This window comes from Equus przewalskii, chromosome 19, assembly GCF_037783145.1.
Source record: "Equus przewalskii isolate Varuska chromosome 19, EquPr2, whole genome shotgun sequence".
Taxonomy (NCBI): Eukaryota; Metazoa; Chordata; class Mammalia; order Perissodactyla; family Equidae; genus Equus; species Equus przewalskii.
Genome location: NC_091849.1, coordinates 1050061 through 1072894, shown reverse-complemented (window position 1 = coordinate 1072894; position 22834 = coordinate 1050061). Strand labels below are relative to the sequence as shown.

Genomic DNA, 22834 nt, shown 5'->3' with positions numbered 1-22834 from the left:
TTTTTTGGAGGAAGATTAGCCCTGAGCTAACTGCTGCCCATCCTCCTCTTTTTGCTGAGGAAGCCTGGCCCTGAGCTAACATCCATGCCCATCCTCATCCACTTCATATGTGGGATGCCTACCACAGCATGGCTTGCCAAGCGGTGCCATGTCCGCACCCGGGATCCAAACCGGCGAACCCCAGGCCGCCGAGAAGCGGAACGTGCGCACTTAACCGCTGCACCACCAGGCTGGCCCCTAAGTCCTCCTCTCTTGATAGCCTAATCTCTTAGGATCTTGCTGCTGCTGCATCATGGATAGTAAGTGGGGGAACACATCAGAAGCTAGAAAAATAACCCACCTACAAGAGTAAATGATGGAAAAATATTCAGAATCGCAGTACGACAACCACAAGTCCCTCAGCAGATACATCACAAAATAATTTGTCTCCCAGAATTCTTTGAAAATCTTTTGCAGTTGATCATTACAATTTTACTGTTAACTCATATCATTAGGGATCTCTGTGCCGTATCTGCCAAGGGAGTCTTGTGAGCAACACTGGAATTTGTGGCTGCCCCGAACCCTGCCACACCACCACATCTGATACTTTCCCACATTGAGAATCCCACTTTTCCAATACAGAATCCATGGAAACTGCGTTTCTCAACCTCCTTTGCTATTAGGGTGTGGATCAGGACCGGGTTTCACCATCTGACACATCTACTCGAGGCGGATCTGTAAACAGGACATGGGAAGAGTCAGACAGGCGAAGAGCACCTGTGTGGCAGGTGCAGGCAGTGCTGGGGGCAGACGTGGCAGCAGATCTCACTGGGCAGTTGTGTGACGTGGTCTGGGTGTTGCTCCTGGAACTCCAGCTGAGAGCCTGTTTCTCTGGCTGTTCTAAGGGGCCCATAAGCTCTCCAGCATCTCTTCTCAAACCCCTTACTGCTGAGACGGGCCCAGGGTGGAGCCCGTTGTCTGAAGCTGAGAGCCAAGTGGTTGAGCTCCTCTTACTGTCTCCTACCACTATGAGAGGTCAGAAAAAAACATGTGTTCCTGCTTAATTCCTGTATATATTTTTTCAGCTTTGAGTGAATCATTACGTCTTCCAACAAAGGCTCCTTTGGGTCTTGAAGAAGATGAGTTTTACCGCTGCTAATCCAGATGGGAACACTTCACATGAGACCAAACGGGCTTTAACATGCCCGGGACAAAATTTAAGGATCAGCTGCTAGAAGAAGAAAGAGAAAGTGAAGCAGGAGGTTCTCCCACATTCAAGCTTCACTTCATCATCCCAACTGCTTCCTCTGTCTCTGTTCTCATTTTTCCTGGACTCTGGGCGCTGTGCTCTGCCGGAAATAACAAACCAGTGGTTGAAGCTCTAAAGCACCTCTAAGGCCAGAGAGGTCTAGAGTAGAGATTTAAAAGGATAGAAAATGGAAAAGCAAATGATACTGTAAAAAAAGTCATTTCACTCCTTCCCTCCATCAAGGCCAAACAAGCTTGTTGGTGTAGACACATACACTGCTCATTTCATACATCTGCCATTGAAATGACTCATTTATTTTTTTTCCTCTTACTCTTAAGCGAGATCTGGCCATGGATCAGGCCCCGAAGCTTGTGAAATTCTTCCCTCCCACACACTTCCTCCAACCTCTTTCAGACCAGGACTCCCAGAGGGATGGGAGGATCCCCAGGTTCCCACCTTCCCTTCCACTGTGACTGTCCATCTGGGCAACTTCAATCAACAAGGACATCGAGGGGGACCCCCTCTAACAGGAGGAAAATGCCTGCCTGTCACACATGCTGACTGACAGCCACGGAATTCTAGCAGAATCTAAAATCAACCCAGCCCATATGTTGGGAGGGGAAAAAAAAATGAAGGAAAGAAGAGAATGACCAGAAGCAGAGGCTAACTAACCCTTAACCTATCAAGAGCATTTGCCATAAATGCCCACAGCCATGTGGGTGGAAAGACTGTGCTGCCTTTTGGCATTCCCTGGATGGGGCCGAGTTCTCTTCCGTGCTACCTGATGCACAAGAGGAAAGGAGGTGGCCCCACCAGGCAGGAGCCAACTGTGGGAAGATGGCAAAGGGTTTCCTTCCCTCGTGCCCACAGAGGACGAACTTTCGGCCATGCCGGGCCCCTCACTAGCTGGGCTGGGCATGAGGCAGCTACAGCTTCCCATCAGTGAAGCTCCTGAGGAGGAACAAAGCAGCTCCCAGCCACAAGTTTGGGGATGCCCTACTGTTAAGGCAGGACAGAGAAAACATAAAGCATAAGATAAGAGCATGCTCTCTCAAAGACAGAATGACAACTACAATAACCTTCAAGGACGCCCAGCACACAGTGGCACTCACTGCAGTCTGAGAACGACAAGAAGACGGTGAAAACCAACTACGATGACAACCACACTCTAAGAATGGTGCCAGGGAAGAAAAATCTGGTACAGTGCCCACACCTTATCCGGGTGACCTCAGAGACAAGAGAGCTGACTTTCAGCCATGCTGTGTGAGGGGCCCGCTGAACACATGCTCCAGATACCAGTCTCCTGCCCGTCCCCTCCAACGGGACTCGGCTAAGAAGCAGCTCACCGTGATCTACAATAAGAAGGGAACAAAGTATGCAAATACAGCACAGAAAGGAGTCAAAACTGTCAAAAAGGTTCAGCTGCTCGCCACCCAAGAACAGCTATTTATCTTGGCTTAGTCATTAACGAAGCACGAACAGTCTCTTGGAGGCCACAGACTGCAGAACTCGAGCTCCCAGAGAAGGGCTTCAGATGCCTGCACATGTGTACGACTCATGGCAGTTAATTACTAATTCAGAAAGCAGCAGGAGCGCGGCAGCATGGAGGACTCTGCGCTGCGGGAGGGCTGGGGGCTCAGAATTATCTTAGTGTTAAACGAGTGGCTTCTGCAAATGCTTTAGTGTGATGTGGAGTAGATTTTCTACTTAACTGGACCTAAACAAGGGCCATTCTCTAGTGCTGAAGTTCACAGGGACAGAGACAAGATGTGTTTAGCTAAATTATGCAAAGTACAGCAAACTTAAAGGAAAAAAGAATAAGAACATCTTATTCTAGAACAAAATCCTAGAGCAATCTGAAAATTCACAAGTAATGAAATAGCAGCAATGTTTCCATTTGTATAGCATCTGCCATGTGTGTTTACTCCTTTGCACCACCTCTAATATTAAAAATCCATTAGACTAAAATTGGCTATCTTCTTTGAAATAAAATTCTTACTAAATAAATGAAAATTCAGTACTTTTCATGATGTTTCAAAAAAGTGATTGGTGGAAAGCCAATAAACATTAAACTCTTATGGAGTCAAGAAACGTCAAGTCACAAATCTTCGGTTTAGAGAGCTCGCCCAGGAATGCACTGAAGGTCATGACGAGCTCTGCTCAGGGCAAGGGATTCAGTCTGTGCGCTGAGACTGTGGTGATTTCTGCGAGGGACAGAGAAAGAGCAGCCAATTTCTTTGGATGACGTGGCATTCTGAATGGCCTAACATGCCCTGAGAATGCACCAATACTGATAAAAGATGGGGACCGAAGGGAGAAAAGGGCAAAGAGTTAAGAAAAGCCTCATTCATACGCTGACCACATACACCCTGAATTTTCATAATACCAAGCGACACATGAATAGTGTGACATAATATGGGAAAATATTAGGAAAGTACAGGAAAGACGTAAGAGGGGGGAGCTGCTAGGGAAAGCCTGCTGGATAAAGTTTTCGTGTCAGGTTTTAAAAGAAACAACAGACATCACTTGGCCGAAAGAAAGTTTAGAAAGTATTCCAGAGGCTCTTCTTGAACAAAAGGTTAAAGCTTTCTAAGTCCATATTCTCAAAAGTTCTAATATTTTTCAGTTTTCTGTTTCAACAAGCATAGTAACCACCAAAAGTAAAGTTGCTGCCTTTCTTTTAGCCTGAAACCAAAGATTACACTTAAAACGATACGTAGGCAAGTGCTTGAAAAGCAGACTCAAGATTCTGATTTCAGGACTAGTAAAGAGATCAAACTCTCGCTTGTTTCAAGTACAATTTCTAAAATTCACTGCTCTTTTCTTTCTGAAACATCGTTAAGTAAGAGTCTTCTAGAAGAAGAACCAATTGACGTTCTACTTTTCAAAAGATTGAGCACTTCAGAATCTTTCTCTTACGCCCAGGAAAGCTAACAAAAACCAGTTAGAGAATATCGCTATATTCTCTGCAAGGACCTATTCAAAACCTAAGAGGAAGCATAAACAGAAGGAGCAACAGTTCACTAAGGGGCCAAAATTAGCAGGCGATGGAAAAGTTATTTTAGCTGCTGATAAAAACGACGCAATTAGAAACCTTGATTTTTCATCTTATTCCACCCAGGACCAGTACCAACAAGGGTGTACACAGGACGGGTTCTCCTAAAGACGATACTTTTAATTTGACAAAAGCATGTTTGCGAGGTATCAGAGTGGCGTCACGGCTCAGACTTGGCGGTTCCCACACACAGAACTCTCTATTAACAGTGATCATCTAACACCCATTAACACGTGGAGAAAAACAAGCTGGGGACCCTATTAAGAGCTAATTTCACCATATTCTCCAAAAATCTGAGTCACAAAAGAAACACAAAATTAAAAAAAATAAATTCAGACTGTTCCACACCTGATCAGAAGCAAGACTAAGCTTACATACTACTAAAAAAACCCGAAGTCTCTCCCACTTGAGACAACCAGTCTCTGCACTTTTTTTTTAATTGTGGTAAAATATACATAACATAAAATTTACCATTTTAACCATTTTTAAGTATAGAGGTTCAGTGGCATTAAGTATATTCACATCCACAGCACCACCCATCCATCTCCAGAACGTTTTGATCCTCCAAGTGGAAACCATGCCCCCATTAAACATCCACTCCCCATCCCCCCCCCAGCCCCTGGTAACCCCCATTCTACTTTCTGTCTCTATGAATTTCACTACTTCTGCCCTTTTATATAAACCTAAAGGTACGTAAACTGTGAAAAAATTAGTCTGGCGGAACTCTTGAAGGTCACAGACCCAAGAGACAGCCATCACTGACTGGAAATTGCTTTCGGACGCAATGCTAGTTGACTCTCCCTTCTTCGCAGAGTGTCTCACTCCAGAGAAAGCACATGAAGATTTCCATGTAGTTTATGTATGTGGAAGCCAAATCCAGTATGGGCACATGCATTTTGATTATTAAGTCTCCTCAATTTAAGAATTTTCACACAGCCAATAACATTTTAAAGGGACAAAGTAGAATACAAAATTACATCCATGGAAAGATTACATTTGGACAACGTTATGTCCGTCTGTGGACTAAGAACCGGAAGTCAGCATAAAAAACAAAACGGACAGGGTCCGGGGGGTGAGATTCTCGGCCATCTCTCTTTTTGATGGTTTGTACCATGACAAAAATCTCAAAGAAATTACTGTGGAAAATCACCACAGAAGACAAGGACAACCCTTTAGTTGTGCTCCGTAAGCCACGGTTTAAGCCTAGGTTCTCAGGGAAGAGGCATTTTCTTCAGGTTTCCACTTGCCACTGATTCTTCCTGCAACAGCTAAATTTAGGAAACATGACTACAAATAACAACTTCCAAGAACTCTGCGGTGCTCGATGGGGTGGGGAGGGGTGGGAAGGTCAGAGTGGAGAGACAAGATTTAGCCCTTGGTTTGATTTTGTGAGAAAAAATGCAAATGAGAAACCTCCAACACCTGGTGGCTTCTTTCAGGTTAGTCAAAAAATGACATACATTTGACTTGTCAGATCAACAGATGAGGACCCAATGCTTATTTTTGCTCAAGCTATTTCAATGAAAGGCTAAAGCGGGCATAGTCAGCACATCGGATTTCCTTGAGCCAACGCGGGCGGGTTATGGGAAGGCAGAGAGGGAGACACACGCCGGCTCCAGCCTGCCACCGAAAGCCCTCTTCTGTGATTTCGGTTCTTCTGAGGACTTGCTGATGTGCCCAACGTGACTCACAAAAACAGGGCCAGTTTCAGGAGTCTCTGCAAACCAACTAATTCTACAGTATTACTTAATGAATGTTAATGCTAAACAACCACATCAGAAAATTATCATGAATTAACACTCATGCTTAGAAATCAGCAGATGCTTCAGAAGCATGCAAGAGATACCACTTGTAAAAGATACAAAGATAAACTTTTATCTGATCACGTATCTCAACTGCTGAAAAATGTTTAGTGGCTCCTTCTTATCTGCCCTTCACTTCAAAGTCCACAACTTACCGCCTAATGTCACCTTCCCCAGCTCGCCAAACCCCAGGTACCCTGCACTGCTTGCGATTCTCCCCAGACACCCTGGACTGTCCTGCCCACCCCTCCCCAGGGGTCCTGCAAGTACTTCTCTCTGGAATAGCCTTCTCCTCAGGACTCCTCCCAGAGGCACTTGCTCAGAGAAAGCTCCGCGATGGAACCCACCGGCCCTCTGGACAGAGCCTTCCCTGACCTCATCTCCCTCTCCTCAGGCTGACTCCAGCATTGTTCTAAGTGCTCCACACACACAACAAGGCTGGCATGCAGGTGCCAGGGCCCAAGCACAAAGGCTATCATAGCTCATAAACGGCCAGTCTCTCCCATTAGACCCCAAATTCTGTCTATGCCCAGGTCTTGTCTTAGGTACCTTCCTTTCAGTATCCCAGTACCTCTCTCTTCCAAGACCATCAAGAAACGGCTCCTAAGGGAAGGAAGGAATGCACGGGAAGGGAGATCCACTTCCAGAATTTTACACATATGGCCACCAATCCAATAGGCACTGAGAGCACTGTCCCCGGGCTGGACAGAGGCACCTGCAGTTGGCTCCAAAGTCATGGTCCAGCATAGGCAGGCCAGGTACGAGCAGTCTGAAAGGCTAGGCCTTCATCTTTGGTGTCCTACACACTCTAAATGGACTCAGCAGGATGTTGTGTCAGTCTCACTAACAATGGAAAATTGTAAAGGAGGTAAAGGCAGGCAAAATGCTCAGAAATGTTCAGGATTGCATTAAACTGGGGACTAAATGGCCCCAAGCTTCAGATCCAGCACAGGCTCCTGGAAGATGAAGTCCCAGTTACTGAGGTCCGTCCCAGTTAATGTTCCCTGCCACCTGGCTGTGAAAACCAGAGATGGCACATTGAGGCCTGTTTATTGGAACACAGCCACGTCCATTCACCTATGTATCATCCACAGCTCCTTTCATGCGACAGGGGAGAGCAGGATACTGCCACAGAAACCTCAAGGGTCACAAAGCCCAAAGTATTTACTATCTGGCCCGTGAGAGAACAAGTGTACCAACCCCTTGGCTAGACAGTGATATTTCACGAAGTCATTTTGATGACTTGGAGCTCATCTTGCATACCACATTTTTCTTCTACATTTAAATGACATCTAATACAGGACACCACTTTCTTAGAATTGCAACATTCTTAATCAGTAGTTGTGTTCAGTTCTTTTCCTTACTCTGCAAGAGAGAGGGACAGGAATTTCCCTCTAATGCAGGACTTTTTAAAATAAGGAAATTAGATGCCATATGTGAAGCACAGGGCAGTTGGCAGGTGCTCAATAAATGGTGGAAGGCAGGTTCGTCGTCTACCCCGACGGCAGTCCTCAGTCACCAGAAAATATGGCGTCAACAGACCAGCTTGCAGAATGCTGAAGCAGAGCCTCTTGAGAACGTGCAGAGAGCCACACTCACTCCTCAGCGTGTCCACCCGCCAGCACAAGCACGCCTTCCTGAGCTGCCCACCACTTCTTGGCAAGAGGGTGACTGTCTCCCTTCTTAACCATAGCTGTCTCCTCAGGGAGGAACACAGCATTGGTTAGAACATTATTGGCGGCCTCTTTTGCAGATTACTAAGCAAATGAGTTCTCAGACTCCCCCACTTATGATAGATGATAAAACTACTGCAGGAGGAGTTATCGATTTTGTGGATTACCATTTGTCTTCAGGCGTGGACACAATCCACAGCACTTAAGAAGCTCATTCTTAATAGCATTCACGATCCTGCGGGCCTAACCTTGCCTCCCCCATGTGGGATCAGGCTCTAGAAATGGTTTATTTTGTAAATGAAGCAAACACTGGCCCAGAAGAGGCCCTGTCCTGGAGAGCTGGCCAGTCCCCCGTGGAGAGGGCTCAGGCTTACGACATGCGAAGGCTGGATGTGGTGAAGGCCAGTGCATGGGCCGCACATGAAGGGCCACGGAGCTCAGAGCAGTGAGAAAGCACCATTGGCTCGGAGGTGGAGAGAAGCAAAGCAGAGAATAGTCACTCTCCCTTTCTCCCCAATACAAGGAAGGGTGTCCGTCTACCAGGCAGGTACACGTGGATTATTAGAGATGGCACTGACTTCATGTGTTTCATGGTACATTCACATATAGCAGGTGTGGGGTGTCCCATTTCCCAAACATGACAAGGGGGGCATTTCCCTTGCTCTGCTCTAAGGACTGGAGGTCAGGGTTCCAGGGTCTTCCTTCGCAGGGACAGCTCTCCATCAATCCTCCCTCACGCCGCCACGGAGAGCAAGCTGATGGGCTGTTTTCATTTTGACAACTGCATCCTCTTGCACTGGGCATAGAAGGAAGCCCCAGGCCACCTTCGTTAGAGCCTGTACAGGGACTCACAAGGAGAGAGAGCACTGGTCACCAAGGAGGCCGGAGGTCCCTCACCGAGGTCAGTAGGACCCTGTGATGACTGGTTGAAACCGTCTAACCATCGCAAATGCAGGAGTAGCAACAAGAGAAGTTTCCATCAGAAAAGGCAGGAAGGCTCCATTTAAAGGAACAGTAAATTAAAAAAACCACTTGGAAACATTATTCTTACTTTGTTAGTTAGGAGATTTCTTTCTTTCTTTAGGGCATAGAGTCAGGGTGTTCTATACTGCAGTTTAAATGAACAGTCATTTAGGGCAGACTTGGAAGTGCCTTCTACTTGGATGTTGTGGGGCTGGTCCCTTTGACAAGGTATTTCATTAAGTAGGTAAATTTAAGCTGGACCAGATCTAACATTGCAAGGCCCACCTATTCCAAAGGCCAGTCATTCTGTAGTGATCTCGAAAGTGCTCTGTGTAGGAAGAGCTTCCAAGACCAGAAGGCTCAGGCCAAGCTCTGGGCTCAGCTCTGTTTGTCCGAGACACCTTGCCCCACGATCACACACATGAGGGAAGCTGTCCCTAGGCAGCCAGTCAATGATAAAGGGACGGCCGGATGGCAGCTTTCCCACACGTCCTCTCCGTTCTCTGGCAGCTGGCTGTGGCTCTCACCAAAGGGGCCTATGGATCCACTATCTCCCTTCAGTTGGGAAAAAATCTAGAAACAATAAGAGTGTCCCGGTTGGCCCTCAAGAAGGAGGCTGTCCCTCAGATTGCAGACTCATCGACTTCCTCTCCCTCACCCAGTGCTGTAAGCAGCTAGGGCTTGACCAGCCCGAACTTTCACCATGCATTTCCTCCGTTTTCCCATTAGAAAAGAGGTCATGAGCTAGCTGAAGATGCCCCTGCTCAGTTACGAATGTTGAAACTTAACATCTGTACTAGTTGTGGTGATAACTGGAAAGGAGAGAAACAATTTCTCAACTCAAACCCAGGTCTGACACCAACCTCTGCACCCCAACCCCCCAACAAAGGCCTCCAAACACCCCAGGAGTCAGACCGCATGGAGGCAAGCACTCCCAAAGGCAGCATGGCCACGACCTGCCCACTCAGCCTGCCCCGAGGCGATGGCACTCGCTAGCTGCCACCACTTCACTCTCAGGCTTGTGAAGTCAGGCTGGGTCACTTCCCTTGCAGGTGTGGCAGGCACAAGGGCCAGCTGCAGCACATACCAGGCGAGGAATTATTAGGAGCACCTGAAAATGGCAAATTTGCTTAAACCAGCTTCAGTTAACCAGGCTACATTTAAATCATTATTTTCTTTATGGCTAAAAACAACTACAGTGCCCATACAACTGTTTAACTCTACTTTGGGTCTTAACCACCCACCCACCCTTTACTTCTCATTCAGACTTCTGGTTGCACACTTGAAGGCCCTTTACCCAAGGAGTCTGCAACCTATCCAACCCCCTTGAACTAGACATCCTCAGCCACCACGACCACCACCACCACGATGCCCAGCACTCCTGCTGGTCTGCAGCCACATGCTGTGCTGCACTGATCTGGAACCAGAAACACATTGCCCTCTGTGGACACTCTCTTTGGTTGTCTCCCCGAAACTAAGCTACTCTTCCCTTTTAAACTCCTTAGCAAAACTGCATTCCCTATAAAAGCTTTCCAGATTTGCTCCTATGTCACTCTGCCTCTTCCAGCGTCCTCAGCGCCTAACACAGCCATACACAAGAGGCTTCTTTGGAAGCGCTGATGGGCAAGGAACTGCAGAACGTCTGCCCAAGAGCTCCTCCTCTTCAACTCCTCCGCGGCCTGGGGTGCCCCCACGGGGAGCCCCAGGGACTGTCCTCAGAAGAGTTGAGACTAACTAGAACCCACCAAGGTGTGGCCTTAGGAATAATAAGCAAGATGCATCCACCTCAGAACATGACATGTCATGACTGATGGGATCATTATAAAAGTCAGACGCTTCTACCCTCCAAAGATTCTGTTCATCTCCTAGTCTCCTAGTCATGCTGCAGTAGCATTTACTTGCATGGTTTTATTTAACCCTAATAGCTTGGCTACATGTCTCACTGATGATGCTGAAATCTTCATCTCCAGCCTAGACTTCTCTCCTGAGCTCTGAACTCATATTTCTACCCACTGGGGAATATCACACGAGCACCTCCAACAGAACTGAGGTCAGTCCTCTTTCCACACCACCTCTGCCTCCCGGAGCACTCACATCCATGGGTGGCACAGCTGTCCTTTCAGTCTATCAAGCTGTGACTTCAGGAATTCCTAACTCCACCCCGCTTCACTGCTCACATCTAATCAGTACACAGGTCCTGTTCACTCCACTTGGGACACAGTTTTCTATATTTGGAAGCTGTTTTATGAGGTGCCTACAAGTTCATGGTTGTTATAACTTCTTGATGATCATTCCTTTTTTTCATTTATGTAGTTTTCCTCCTTACTCCAACCATTTTCTTTTCTCTTGCTTTCAATTCTATTTGCCTGGTAAAATTATGGCTATGCCACCCTTCTTTGGGTTCACGTTTGCTGGAGATCTTTTCCCATCCTTTGATTTTCAATCTTGCTATGTCACACTTTATGGAAATGACTCTTGCACTTCTGGAAAAAAATCCCACTCCCCAGGGTCCCAGTTCAAACTCTCTATCATTTATGAGCAGGATTCCTGTAAGAGCTTCCCAGTAGCTTCCCTGATATCCATTTCCCTCACTCCATCCCATGCCCTAGTCAACATCCTGGAAAAGAAGTCTGAATGTTTCACTGGCCTTTGTTCGTAAATCTTCACTGAGCCCCTGCTTCATACAAAATAAGGCTTAGACTCCTCAGCTTGACAAAGCAAACTTTCCCTAACTTCCATCCACTTCTGAAACAATTGGCCATGAAAACCCCGTGAAGAGCAGCAGAGCTTTGCCTGATAAAGCACCGGAAGGTGAGAGGATGGCACACAAGACCAGGCAGGGCTCTGCTCTGCTGTCCACAGAGTCGCTAGGAGTCGAAATAGACTCAGCAGCACTGAGAACAACAAACCTGCTTTTCCAGCCTAGCTACCCTGCAGACCTGCTCTGCTAAGCCCTTCATGAATCCCAGAACACGCGTCACCTTGGCACGCCTGGTGCCCCTGCATGTGCTTTCTTACCCAGAATCCCATCCCCTACTCCAACTGTCCCTTCTCACCATCACTATCTGGCAAATCTCTGTTACCCTTAGGACCACATCAAAGTGTCAACTCCTTGGTGAAGCCTGGCTAACCTGGCAGAGTTAGCCACTTTCTCCTGGGTGGCCCAGGGACCCTCACCTCCATTTTGCAGTTGCAGCTCTGAGCCGTTATAAGGATTTCCATGCCTGTCTCTTCGTAATGCTGGGCCCCATCTTACTCCTCTTTGTATTTTATCCCCAATCCCTGCTACAAGGTAGGTACTCAATAAGCGTTTGCTGAATCTGAAGGAATAACTCCCAAGTTAGCCAAAACGAGAACTGAAGATAGCAGCACCTTCACCCCACCATACTGACCACCTTCTCCACTCTATGATCAGCTGAGCTCTACACATCTCCTATAGCTCCAGGGCTTATTTCCCCCTTCCTGACCAGCCTCTAAGGGCTGCTCCTACTCAAGACACATCCTTTCTCTCCCTCCCCACTAAACCAAACCATACCAGTCCTACAAGGTTGCCTCAACACCCCTCTTTACAAAGTCTTCCCCAAGCCCCCAGCCATGGGCATGAGGATCTTGTATAAATGGCCAGAGCCTCCACCATCCACGCCATGTGCTTCGGCACTTACAGGCAAATCAAGCACAGTTGTGTCCATGTACACCATTGCTCCAGCTGGGGCACAGGAGACAGACCACATACCACGTGCTTCTCCTGAGACCTTGGTTTGGAGATCCTGGCAGATCCTGTCACCAGCATATTTCCCGTTAAGGACTGGGAGGGATGCAAACAAGGAAGCCCGCTCCAGGAACCCAGGACTTGCACACAACGTGCTCAGTACTTGAACATGCATGGAAGTCAGGAGAAGAGGTGTGAGAGGCAGGGCCCAGCAGGAAACGCTCAAGAAATCAGGACTTGACTGAGAGGAAAAGTCTAGGAAGAGTCTTTTGCAAAAGTCTTCAGTTATGCGGAGAGGCTGGTCTGTAAGTATGAGTACTAAGGAGAAGGTCCAGAGGTGAAGTGCAGGGTACTCAAGAACGCCAGGAAAAAGGAAGGTTAGCATAGAGCTCTTTCATTTAGAGACAGAAAACACCACTTCCCCTCTAGAATCAATGAAGTGCTAGAAGATTTCGAGCCCCTTCTAGTCTAGTCACGCTGGAATTCCGGCTTTAGAACTCCATTTTCAAGTGAGTTTGTCACGGAAGGGCCAGAAGCCAGATGGAGCTGCCTTCTTGCGCACTTGGCTGCCCACACACAAAGAACTCAGATACAGCTTGATTTAAGAAAGAGCGATTACTAGACAGTTTTCGATACCTACCATAATCATTTCTATTTGAGTCATTTCTATTTAAGTCTGGGGTTGGCTTCAAACAAATTTACCTCAACACATGAAAGCTGCTGCAAGCCTTTGGTATAGTAGGTACCACTAAGACTTGGCGGCATCAGAGAGACTTTCCTAGAGAGGTGAAAACAACTGAGGTTCACTGGAAACAACCGTCAATCTGAAAACCATTCCAGGCAAACAACAACTTGTTTTCAAAGGCCCGGGATCTCATTAGCAATTTGGTAGTGTGCTATTTTTTGCAATGCCAGTAAAACAACTGAAATCATCCACGCTGGAAACTGGCCAATTCAAATAGGCAATCTTGCCCAATGATTCAAGTTGTATCACTAGGGGATCTGTGAATCTTAGAAAAGGACACACACCCATCTAACTGAAATAATCAAGTGGAACAATATAACTGATATTGAAAATAAAATCTATATAGTTGAAAGGTGTGTCTTGGGCTGTCTTTTCCGTCTGAAGAATAAGATGACTGAGATGAATGCTCTGTACCCACTGACCGTGGGCGACAAGGATGTGGCACGTCTGATGTTGCACACTCACATGGGAATCCATGGGAAACATTGCTACCAAACCCAGAGCCCATTCTGGCCAAGCCTGAACATCCAAATGTAAGCCACCTGTCAATATCACAGACATGAGAGTGTGGCCACCCACTCCCGCCTACCTTCCTTCCCTACCCTCTTCATTCAAAGAGATACTATCCATGAACATATTCCCACTGTGAAAAATAAATAAAAATAGAGACAAAAGCGAAACTCATCCTTTTCACCTCTTCCGCCATCCTCTTTACCGTTCTCAGGAGTCTGGTATGGTTGTTTCAAACCCTTATCTGTGCCTTTACACACATATATGTACGTGTACAAATACATAATTGATATTTAATTTTACATAAATGAGATAATATTGTGGATCTTATTCTACAACTCACTTCTTTTGCTTAAAATTAACCTTTTCTGTGACCAGACATGACTTCTTTCTTTAGAATAGAGCTGAAAATGCCTGAGGCTCTCAGTTTGTCAAGAAGCATCTGCAGAGGGCCCCTGTGTACCAGACCAGGCTGAGTGCTGCTGGGAAGACCAAAGAAATCACAATGGGGCACCTGCCCCTAGCAGGCCTGGAACCAGCTCAGAGCCCGGACACAGGCACTGAAGAGCGAGATCATCAAACAGAGGTCAGATAGCCATTTAATAAACTACAGAATCTATCACACAGTGCATGCAATTCATGACTCAATGAAGAGTACAAATTACAAATATTATAGAAAGAAGGGAAGGAGCCCTGAGGTTGGAGGGCACTGGGAGTGTCCTTTTCAGGAGGAGGAGCCGGGGCTGAGTTTGAGGAGGTAGGATGCGGGCAGACGAGAGACGAAGAGAAGCAAGAACACATAGAAGCATGGCTTCTTAAACTTCAAATGCCATTCTGTTTCCCTTTTGAGAAGCCAACAAAACATGTGAGGGAGAGAAGTGCGGCGGGTCACCAGACGGCATGTAGCAGGGACCAAGGCCCTTCCAGGAGCCCCCAGGCCCTCAGCACCACCATCCAAGCAGACTGGACATCTCCCCTTGGTGAGCTTCCTCATCGGGAAGCAGGTAAATGCAGGCGGCTGTGCAGATGTGCAGACCACAGCAAGGATCAGAACCCGGAGAAGCGGCCAACAAAAACAAAACTCGCAAAGTAAACTGAGCCTGGACACCTCAAAAAAGGTCTTCAGTGTTAAAGGAAATACAGAACAGAATGACCAGGAATAAACGCCTGCCTAGGAAAACAGCGTATTCTTTAAAAACAAAACCCAACTTAAATGGTTCAAACTACAAAAGTCTTACTTGAACACACAGCTTAAAATGGAAAGAATATCCAAGCTGGACTCAAGCTCAAAACCCTCCCTGGTACACACAGTGCCTGGGGGGAACATATGTGCACAAACTACTGTTTTCTATTTAACCCTAAAATACTCATCATTTAAAAATCAAAATTCTTTGGGTTATTAGCCCAGTGAAGGAATGAGAATACTTTTTAAAGCATTTTTGTTAATAGTGAAAAATAGTTTGTTTCCTGCAGGTGCTCTGGTTAAATACCCAGAATGAAAAATGAAACAGCACTGAAATTTTTACATTAGAAAGACAGAGCTCTGTTTCTTTTCTTGGGGGAAGGCAGAAACCTTTCATTGCTCAATATTACTTCCTCAGCACCTACAAACAATATGGGGCTTCTGATTTGAAAAAGCACGGTCTTCATGACAGGAGTCTCTGCCAGCCTTCGAATCTGGAGTCCTCAGGAGGCACTGAGGACGCAGCTCACAAAAGAGGAAATGCTCTGAGCAACTCCCCAACCAAGCCCTAAACACAGAAACAAATGAAGAGCTTCTTCCCCCTTAATTACAGGTCTGGGCTTAATTCCTATTTGAAATTAAAATAGGTGGCAATGATTTTTTTCTGCTTGGCTCTGCCACTTGCTAGTGGGTGACGTGAGCAAGTCAACAGGTATGAAGACGCTGTGGAGGAACCAGGAAATGCCATGCGCCTTGCGGGGCTCACAGAGTTTACTAGTCATCAGACGAGACTGGTGTGATTCTGTGGAGTCTGGGCTCCACCAGAAGGAGTCATGTCTTGGTGCTCTCTACCAGCCTCCTTCTGGCCAGAATGCCAGCAATCAGACTTTCCGAATTCCAACCTCCAAAGTCCCGGTTAAACACCTGGTCACTGCAGATGCCTCCAGACTCACATGGTCGAGGGGGGACCTTATTCTCCGAGCTTCCACAGCCTTCATTCCTACTTGATTCCTGGCACCAAGGACCTGCCCTGATCCATGGCTCTTCCTCCACTGGACTGTAATTATTACTAATATTTATAAAACAGCCATCATATAGGTCTTGTTTATACACTAAGGGCTTCCGCAGGGCAGACGCTGGGACTGATTCACTTCTGCGAGCTCCAGGACCTGTCCCAGGCCTGGCGTGTGGTAGAAGCTCAAGAAATGAATAAATCGCTAACTCCCTGCCTTCAAAGGGAAGAACTGTCTGGACAAGGGACTCAACAGTGTGAGGAAGGCATTTGCAGCAAAAACACAAAACAACATTTTGCTAAATAAAAGTAAAAAAGAATAAAACACTGTGCTGGTGGTGGTATGAGAAAACAGGCACTTTCACACACCACCAGGAAGGGCACAAATGGTACCACCCTCTCCAGAGCTGACATGGCAGTATCTATGAACAGTGCCAGGAAAATCAGAAGCATCAGTTATGTTGGGAGAGGACCAAGGCACTAAGGCACTCTGGGAAAATCTCCGGCCTGGAAAAGAAGATCCAGGTTCCCATGAAGCTACCTCGACCAGCTGTGGGATGGTGGGCAAGTCCCTTCATGTCTCTGAACTTCAGCTTCCTTGTCCACACAGTAATGGAGTCGGGTAAGCGATCTCTAGGATCCTGTTCAATGGGGTTTTTTATGTCAAACAGAGTAGTAGGCATTGAAATGGAGGCAGAGCTCGTCAGCATCTCAGATGTTAGTTTAGGGCTGACTTAAGTGTATGCAGGTCCCCATGTTTCTAAGAATCTTCATTCTAGAAGACCTACTTTTCAGTCACTTTTCTGAAGAAACAGTATTTGGAGCCTTAGACCTCCTTCCCTTGGCTGACCACCTCACCCCATGGTTCAGACGATAAGGAAATCTTGTCTCATCCACCAAAGAAGCACCAAAGACCACCTGGCTCCACTCGACGACCAGAGGTGAGGCCCAGCCGCTCCAGAGGTCTGTCTTTCTGTGATTTCCTTTGATCTATTGGGTTGCCAGGAAGAGTATGAGATCCTATAACACTACACTGGGAAACTCTTCCAAAAATTACCCAAATAATGGAGAATCACATCTAATCTAACTGAAATCAATCAAGTCACAAGTTCCTTAAAGTCCTTCCTAAGTAACATGAATAAGTGCATAATATGAAAGATGCTTTCAGCATAGTCATGAGGCCTTTCACAGTGGGTGCACTTTATAGTATTGTCACTGGTCAGGTGTTGCAACAGGTTACAAATCATTACAACCGGAGAGGACGTAACAAGCACAAAAACTGTGCAGTCTTCCATTCCACCTCTACCAGGTTCTCACACCAATCTATACCAGGGCAGCCTCAGTTGGTAACAACATCAGTTTTGGTACCATCTCCTTGACCCCAGCTGCCTTAGCTTACAAGTTGTATGAGCGTCCCTCTGAACAAGCACTCACCCAGGAGGCTCACCCTGGACTCCAAGGGCTAGTGGACTCCTTTCCTGGGTCCTCCTTAGTCCGGATCCCCATGACTGTATTAGTAGAAACAGTTCTATGGGACATTATCATGTGGTATGTCACACAAGCACGCACACACACAAACTGGTTCCCTGCCCAGAAAGACTGATAAATGTGTGTCTTCAATGCAGAACCTGAGAACTTCATTCTGTCAATACAACTATGAATCTTCCAGAGTGGCCTACGGTGTGCTAAATTCCCTAAACTTATTTATTGTTTGCAAAGCCATCACGTCCCAAACCTAGTGTTCAACAATCAGTCCTTTGAAAATCCTCACTAAGCCTCTGAGCTGTGACCTCTGTTCTAGAAACCACATTGGACAACATGGCTGCCCACTCTCTCTTAGCCGCCATCACAGTAAGAGCAGACAAAAGTTCTAAAAGCCCTTGAGGGCTGATGCTAAGCACTCCGTGCATTTAAACCCATCCAGATGTGTGTTGGAAATGACCCAAAGAAGCATCCATATTCTAGTGTCCAATACAGAGTGACTCGGCAGCAGGGCTCACCGAACTCCTGCACTGAGGTGACAGGACAGAAATCTTTCAATTTTAGATAGTATCTACCTCCCCACTTCCAGCCCAGCCCCAGACTAGTGCTGCCCAGAGTAAGTTGGGGGAGATTTGACAAACAGGCATGGTTTTGAAGATCTCAGAAAATGAAGGCAGTCCCGACTCTCTCCTCTCCCACTCCTTACCCTTCCTCCTTTATTAGGGCCCTTCACCGGCTGGGGTCAGCTTCCTGCAGCAGCTCGCTCTGCACACAGTCTGCCCTACTCAGCTTCATCCCTGCACTATTTTCCCTGCAGGATCAGGGCCAGCATAACGTGGAGCCGCTGAGAAATAAAGTCTCTCTGTTAACTCCCGACAATTTCCTCGACTCGTCTCAGCTCGGGGAGACCCCGGCTTCCGTGGTGAACTTTAAATTCAGGACAGAAGACCGCTTTACCTACCAGGCAGAGGGCTCAACAACCATCTGGCACTTCTGGGACCCTAGCGAACCTCCTCTCTCCCAATAACTTAAGGGGAGTACCCCAGTTCAAATGACTTCTGCGCCTCAGTTTTCCCCACTTGCACAATCAGAGAGGCTATTGTTTTAAATTTTTTTATAGGAATGTATTTACAAATTACTTGTGAAGTTAAAAATGAATAAAATAAGAGGGGCAAAGTTAAACTACATTATGCTATAAAACAGTGATCTTACTGCTAATGAATGTGAACTCACAGGAGAATACTTCTCCTTGTGCTGAGGGAGCAGGAGCACCCAAAGACTACAGCAGGGTGTCACCAAGGCAAGCTGTCCCTGTGAAGAAAGGGCACAGAACTTCTCCTTCTTTTTTCTTTTTCAAGGCAGAATTTGTCCTTACAGATTGAGATACACAGGGACTATCAAGGAACACGAGTGTAATATTGACAAGGAAGCACAGTCTGCCTGCAGTTCCGAGGTTTTCACACCAATAGTGGTCTCTTTGCAGCGGGTTCAATCCCACCTATTTTACTCCCTTGCGTGTAAAGTGGAGAGAGAAGAGCCGTAGCTCTTTTATTTCTAACACTTGAAGACCTTGTATTTAGCCAGAAGTTGCAAGGTGAATAGATTCAAGGGCCATGTTCACACATGACAGTGTGCTCCATTAAATGGAGTCTAACGCACTGAGGCAGGCCGGGAGGGTGGGGGGGGAAGGACAGCTATGTAATTTATTAAAATAAAGGAAACCTCAAGCCTCATCTTGTGATTTAAGAGGAAGTCAATCATGACCAGTTTGCATTTAACTTACCATCTTGGCCATAGCTTGGCTATATTTTAAATATAAACTACCGTTGACAGATGAAAAGATGGGGTAGCTATTTTCAAAGGAAGTGTTAGACTCCAAAAAATGATGTGCTCTTGTTGTTTTCAAAAAAAAAAATCATGCTGCAACACAAACTATAGCCTTTAACAAAAAACTATGAGCTGCAACAGAAGGAAGTACGAGCCCACAGACCTGGAGAGACAGACAGAGGTCTGTTCACCACCTACTGCTCTCCACAGCGTTTAAGAGTCACTTGTCATCACGTGTTCTCATTTGTTTTACGCTAACGGAGATCCGGCAGCTCTAATCGCTAAGGAAAATAGGTAAATTTAAAATTAAAAAAATATATTACCTCTTCTGGCAGAATATGAATTTACATGAAAACATCTTGAACTAGGATTATTTCTTTCAGGTCACCCCTCCCTCTCCAACACCCCACCCTAAAATAGAAAAACATGTGCACGTCACAACCACACATGTATTATTTTCTAAAAAGAGGTAACTTGGACTCTGTCAAGGCTAACAAACAGAAATAGCTTTTACTCCCAGCCAACAGCTCAAACTGTCCATTAGCGTAAAATTGAAGATGTTTTTGGAATTAGTGTACAGGCAGACACACCCTGTTTACTCGAAAATCTAAAACACAATAACAGCTTCCACACGATAGTCTCTGTCCCAGGGAAACCCTGGAAAATCTCCAGTGACAATTTGTCTTCCACTGTCTTTCATTCCTAAATCCAAATAGTATATAATTGAGCTTCAATGAAAAAAAATCAGGAAATGAGCAGCCTGAATACTTTTGGATTCTAAAACCGGAGATAATTTTGAAAGGAATGAAAATTGGTTCTAAATGTCCTTAAAATCCAGAGGGAAATGCAGCATCAGCTTATTCTTTGGCATTTAGCAAGAAAGCCAAGCTGGCAACGCAGCAGGAGTACAATCAAAAAAGCACACGCCTTTCTGGCAAGCCAGGGACAGGGCACAGACACAAATATGGCCTGAGCACAAAACTGATGTGGCCAGCACTCACAGGAGCACACGTGTCCGAGAGAACACAGCTGCCTTCATTAATGTCCCATGCACTCCCAAAGAACACAGATGAAGACACATGTGCATGGCTCCCTTACCTCCAACATAGGCCTGGCACTATCGTGGACAGACAGAATATGTGTCACCTTGTTCTTGCTCAATTGCTCTGCATCTCTGGCATCTGTCACAGGAGAAAGAGAATGGATATTTTAATATTCTCTGCAAGTGATTACTTCTAAAGTTTAGCAAGGAAAAAACACAATATGACTTGCTAATTGTTTCTTGAAACTTCATAATTGACCATACTCAGAATAATTAGATCTAGGGGATTTAGGCCTATTGCTTTTATGTATTTAGCAGACAACCAAGTTTACTTCTGATTAGCACATCTTCTGATACAAAGTGGTCATCTAAAACTTGACAGATGTTAGAGTAACAAACACTGTAATCACAATTGTTGCTGTTTAAAGGAAGTGAAGCTATGAGGTCACTTTGTAGTTGACATTTGTTAAACTGTAGACACTCACAATGAAATAGATAATAATAAAGATTTTTAAAAATTACCTCAACAATTAGTAATCCAAGGTAAAATTAAATACAAAAGACCCGCTTACTATATAAGAAATAGAAACTTGCCAGAGACGACTCTACCCTGATGTCAAAAGTAGGCAGATACAGACAAGACTGTGGTTTATAACATCAAATCCATTTTAGGGCAAAAGTGAAAATGAAACATTTTCTAGAAATTCCAAACAAAATTGTCCATAAGTTATCACTTGGCTATTAAATTATCTGCAAATGAAATTTAGAAAACACCAAAATTATATTCCCTTCCAATGCTCCTACCTGAAGAAGAAAGATTGAATGAATCCCCCTAAATTGGAGCCCATCTGCTAATCTACAAAAGAGGAGTCCTGCAAGAAACAAGGTGGTCAGCTCCCTTCGGCCCCTGTCCTGGTCTGGGACAAGCTTTTTAAAATGATACAGCATAAAATGGACCAAAAGTCAAGTGTTTAATTATCATGTGTTTAGAGAATATTAACGATACGGGAAAATGATCAGGACATCATGGTAAGTCCTGGTAATGGTAAATACAATGTAATGGTATTTATAATTTACAAACGGTAAATACAATGTAAACTCAATGTGTAAAAACATAAAGACAAACACACACACAGGGGGAAAAGTTATAAGGAATTAGCCCCAATAGTGATACTCTTCCAAGTGTTTTTAATTTTTCTCCTTCTTTATAGTTTTTGTGTGTATTCAACACAGGTGGTTCTAAAAGTTTACCGTGCCCATGAACTATCGGGGGGCCTGTTAAAGAGGCAGATTCCTGTGCTCCAACTTAGCTCAAGGTCTACAGCAGGGCTGAGGAATCTGCATTTCTAATAGACCTCAATGATAGAGCAGAAACTAAGAAACAGTGTTCTAAACATTCTTCAATAAGCATGCACCACCTTTAAAGTCAGAAAAATATCTTTAAAAGTAATATTAAAACATTGGTTTTACACAACCAGAGGCACTCACAACTAGAATATATAGCTATGTACTGGGGGACTTTGGGGAGAAGAAGAAGAAGAAAAAAAAAGATTTGCAGCAGTTGTTAGCTCAGGTGTCAATCTTACACAAGAATTAGTTTTATTTTAAGATCTCTTCATCACTCCAACCATCTCAAGCTTCAAAGTGAGATGTGCATAGCAGCCATCTACATTACACACGTGGGGACTCAATTCTAACCTCCTAGCTATCACAAGGTGCCACATCAGAAGCTTTGAACGATGCAGGAGCTACAGTCATTTAGGGTCCCGCAGACAGCCAGCCTCCACACTCTCACTAACATGTGATTTTCCAGTTGCCATGAGTATGCATCTTTTAGACAAGCAGGGAAACAAGATCAAGCTGGAGCTTTGGTGCCCACGAAAGAGCTCAGACAAAGCGGAGCAGCAGACTCGGGAGAGGCAGGGCACCAGGGAGCTCCCACAGCAGCCTCACGATGCTCGAGCACAGGGCCTTCCAGATTCTGGTTGTGCCAGGATTTGAATTCGAAACATCAGTATTTGTTTCAACATACTTTTTAAAACAGCCTTATTGGGGCCGGCCCTGTGGCTGAGTGGTTAAGTTCACCCACTCTGCTTCAGCGGCCTAGGGTTTCGCCGGTTCGGATCCTGGGCGCGGACATGGCACCGCTCGTCAGGCCACGCTGAGGCGGCGTCCCATATGCCACAACTAGAAGGACCCACAACTGAAATATGCAACTATGTACTGGGGGGATTTGGGGAGAAAAAGCAGAAAAAGGAAAAAAGAAGATTGGCAACAGTTGTTAACCCAGGTGCCAATCTTTAAAAAAAACACACAGCTTTATTGAGATAATTCACATATCATAAAATTGTACAGTTAAACTGTATATCAGAGTCACCATCACCACAACCTACCTTTAGAACATTTTCATCACCCCAGAAAGATACTTATTAAATAAACAGATAATAAATATACAGATTGAGATAAACAACAAAAAAAGTGGTTTGGGAATAAAATTATACATTTTTGAATACAGAAGACCACTCAATACCACAAATGAGGCAACTGAATGCTGGACTCCAAAGACAACGCAAGCAACTCTTAGAAACTCCTCTGCGCTCTGC

At 45.5% G+C, this 22834-nt stretch overlaps 1 protein-coding gene across 8 annotated transcripts in view; it reads right to left on the bottom strand.

Annotated features, from left to right (window-relative positions):
- Positions 1-22834, bottom strand: part of DUSP22 (dual specificity phosphatase 22) — a 69612-nt gene that overhangs the window by 27943 nt on the left and 18835 nt on the right. For all 8 annotated transcript variants that reach the window (XM_070583920.1, XM_008528461.2, XM_070583918.1 and 5 more), the window contains exon 3: positions 20288-20370. In XM_070583920.1, the coding sequence (XP_070440021.1) occupies positions 20288-20370 (83 nt within the window). The remainder of the gene's footprint in view (positions 1-20287; positions 20371-22834) is intronic.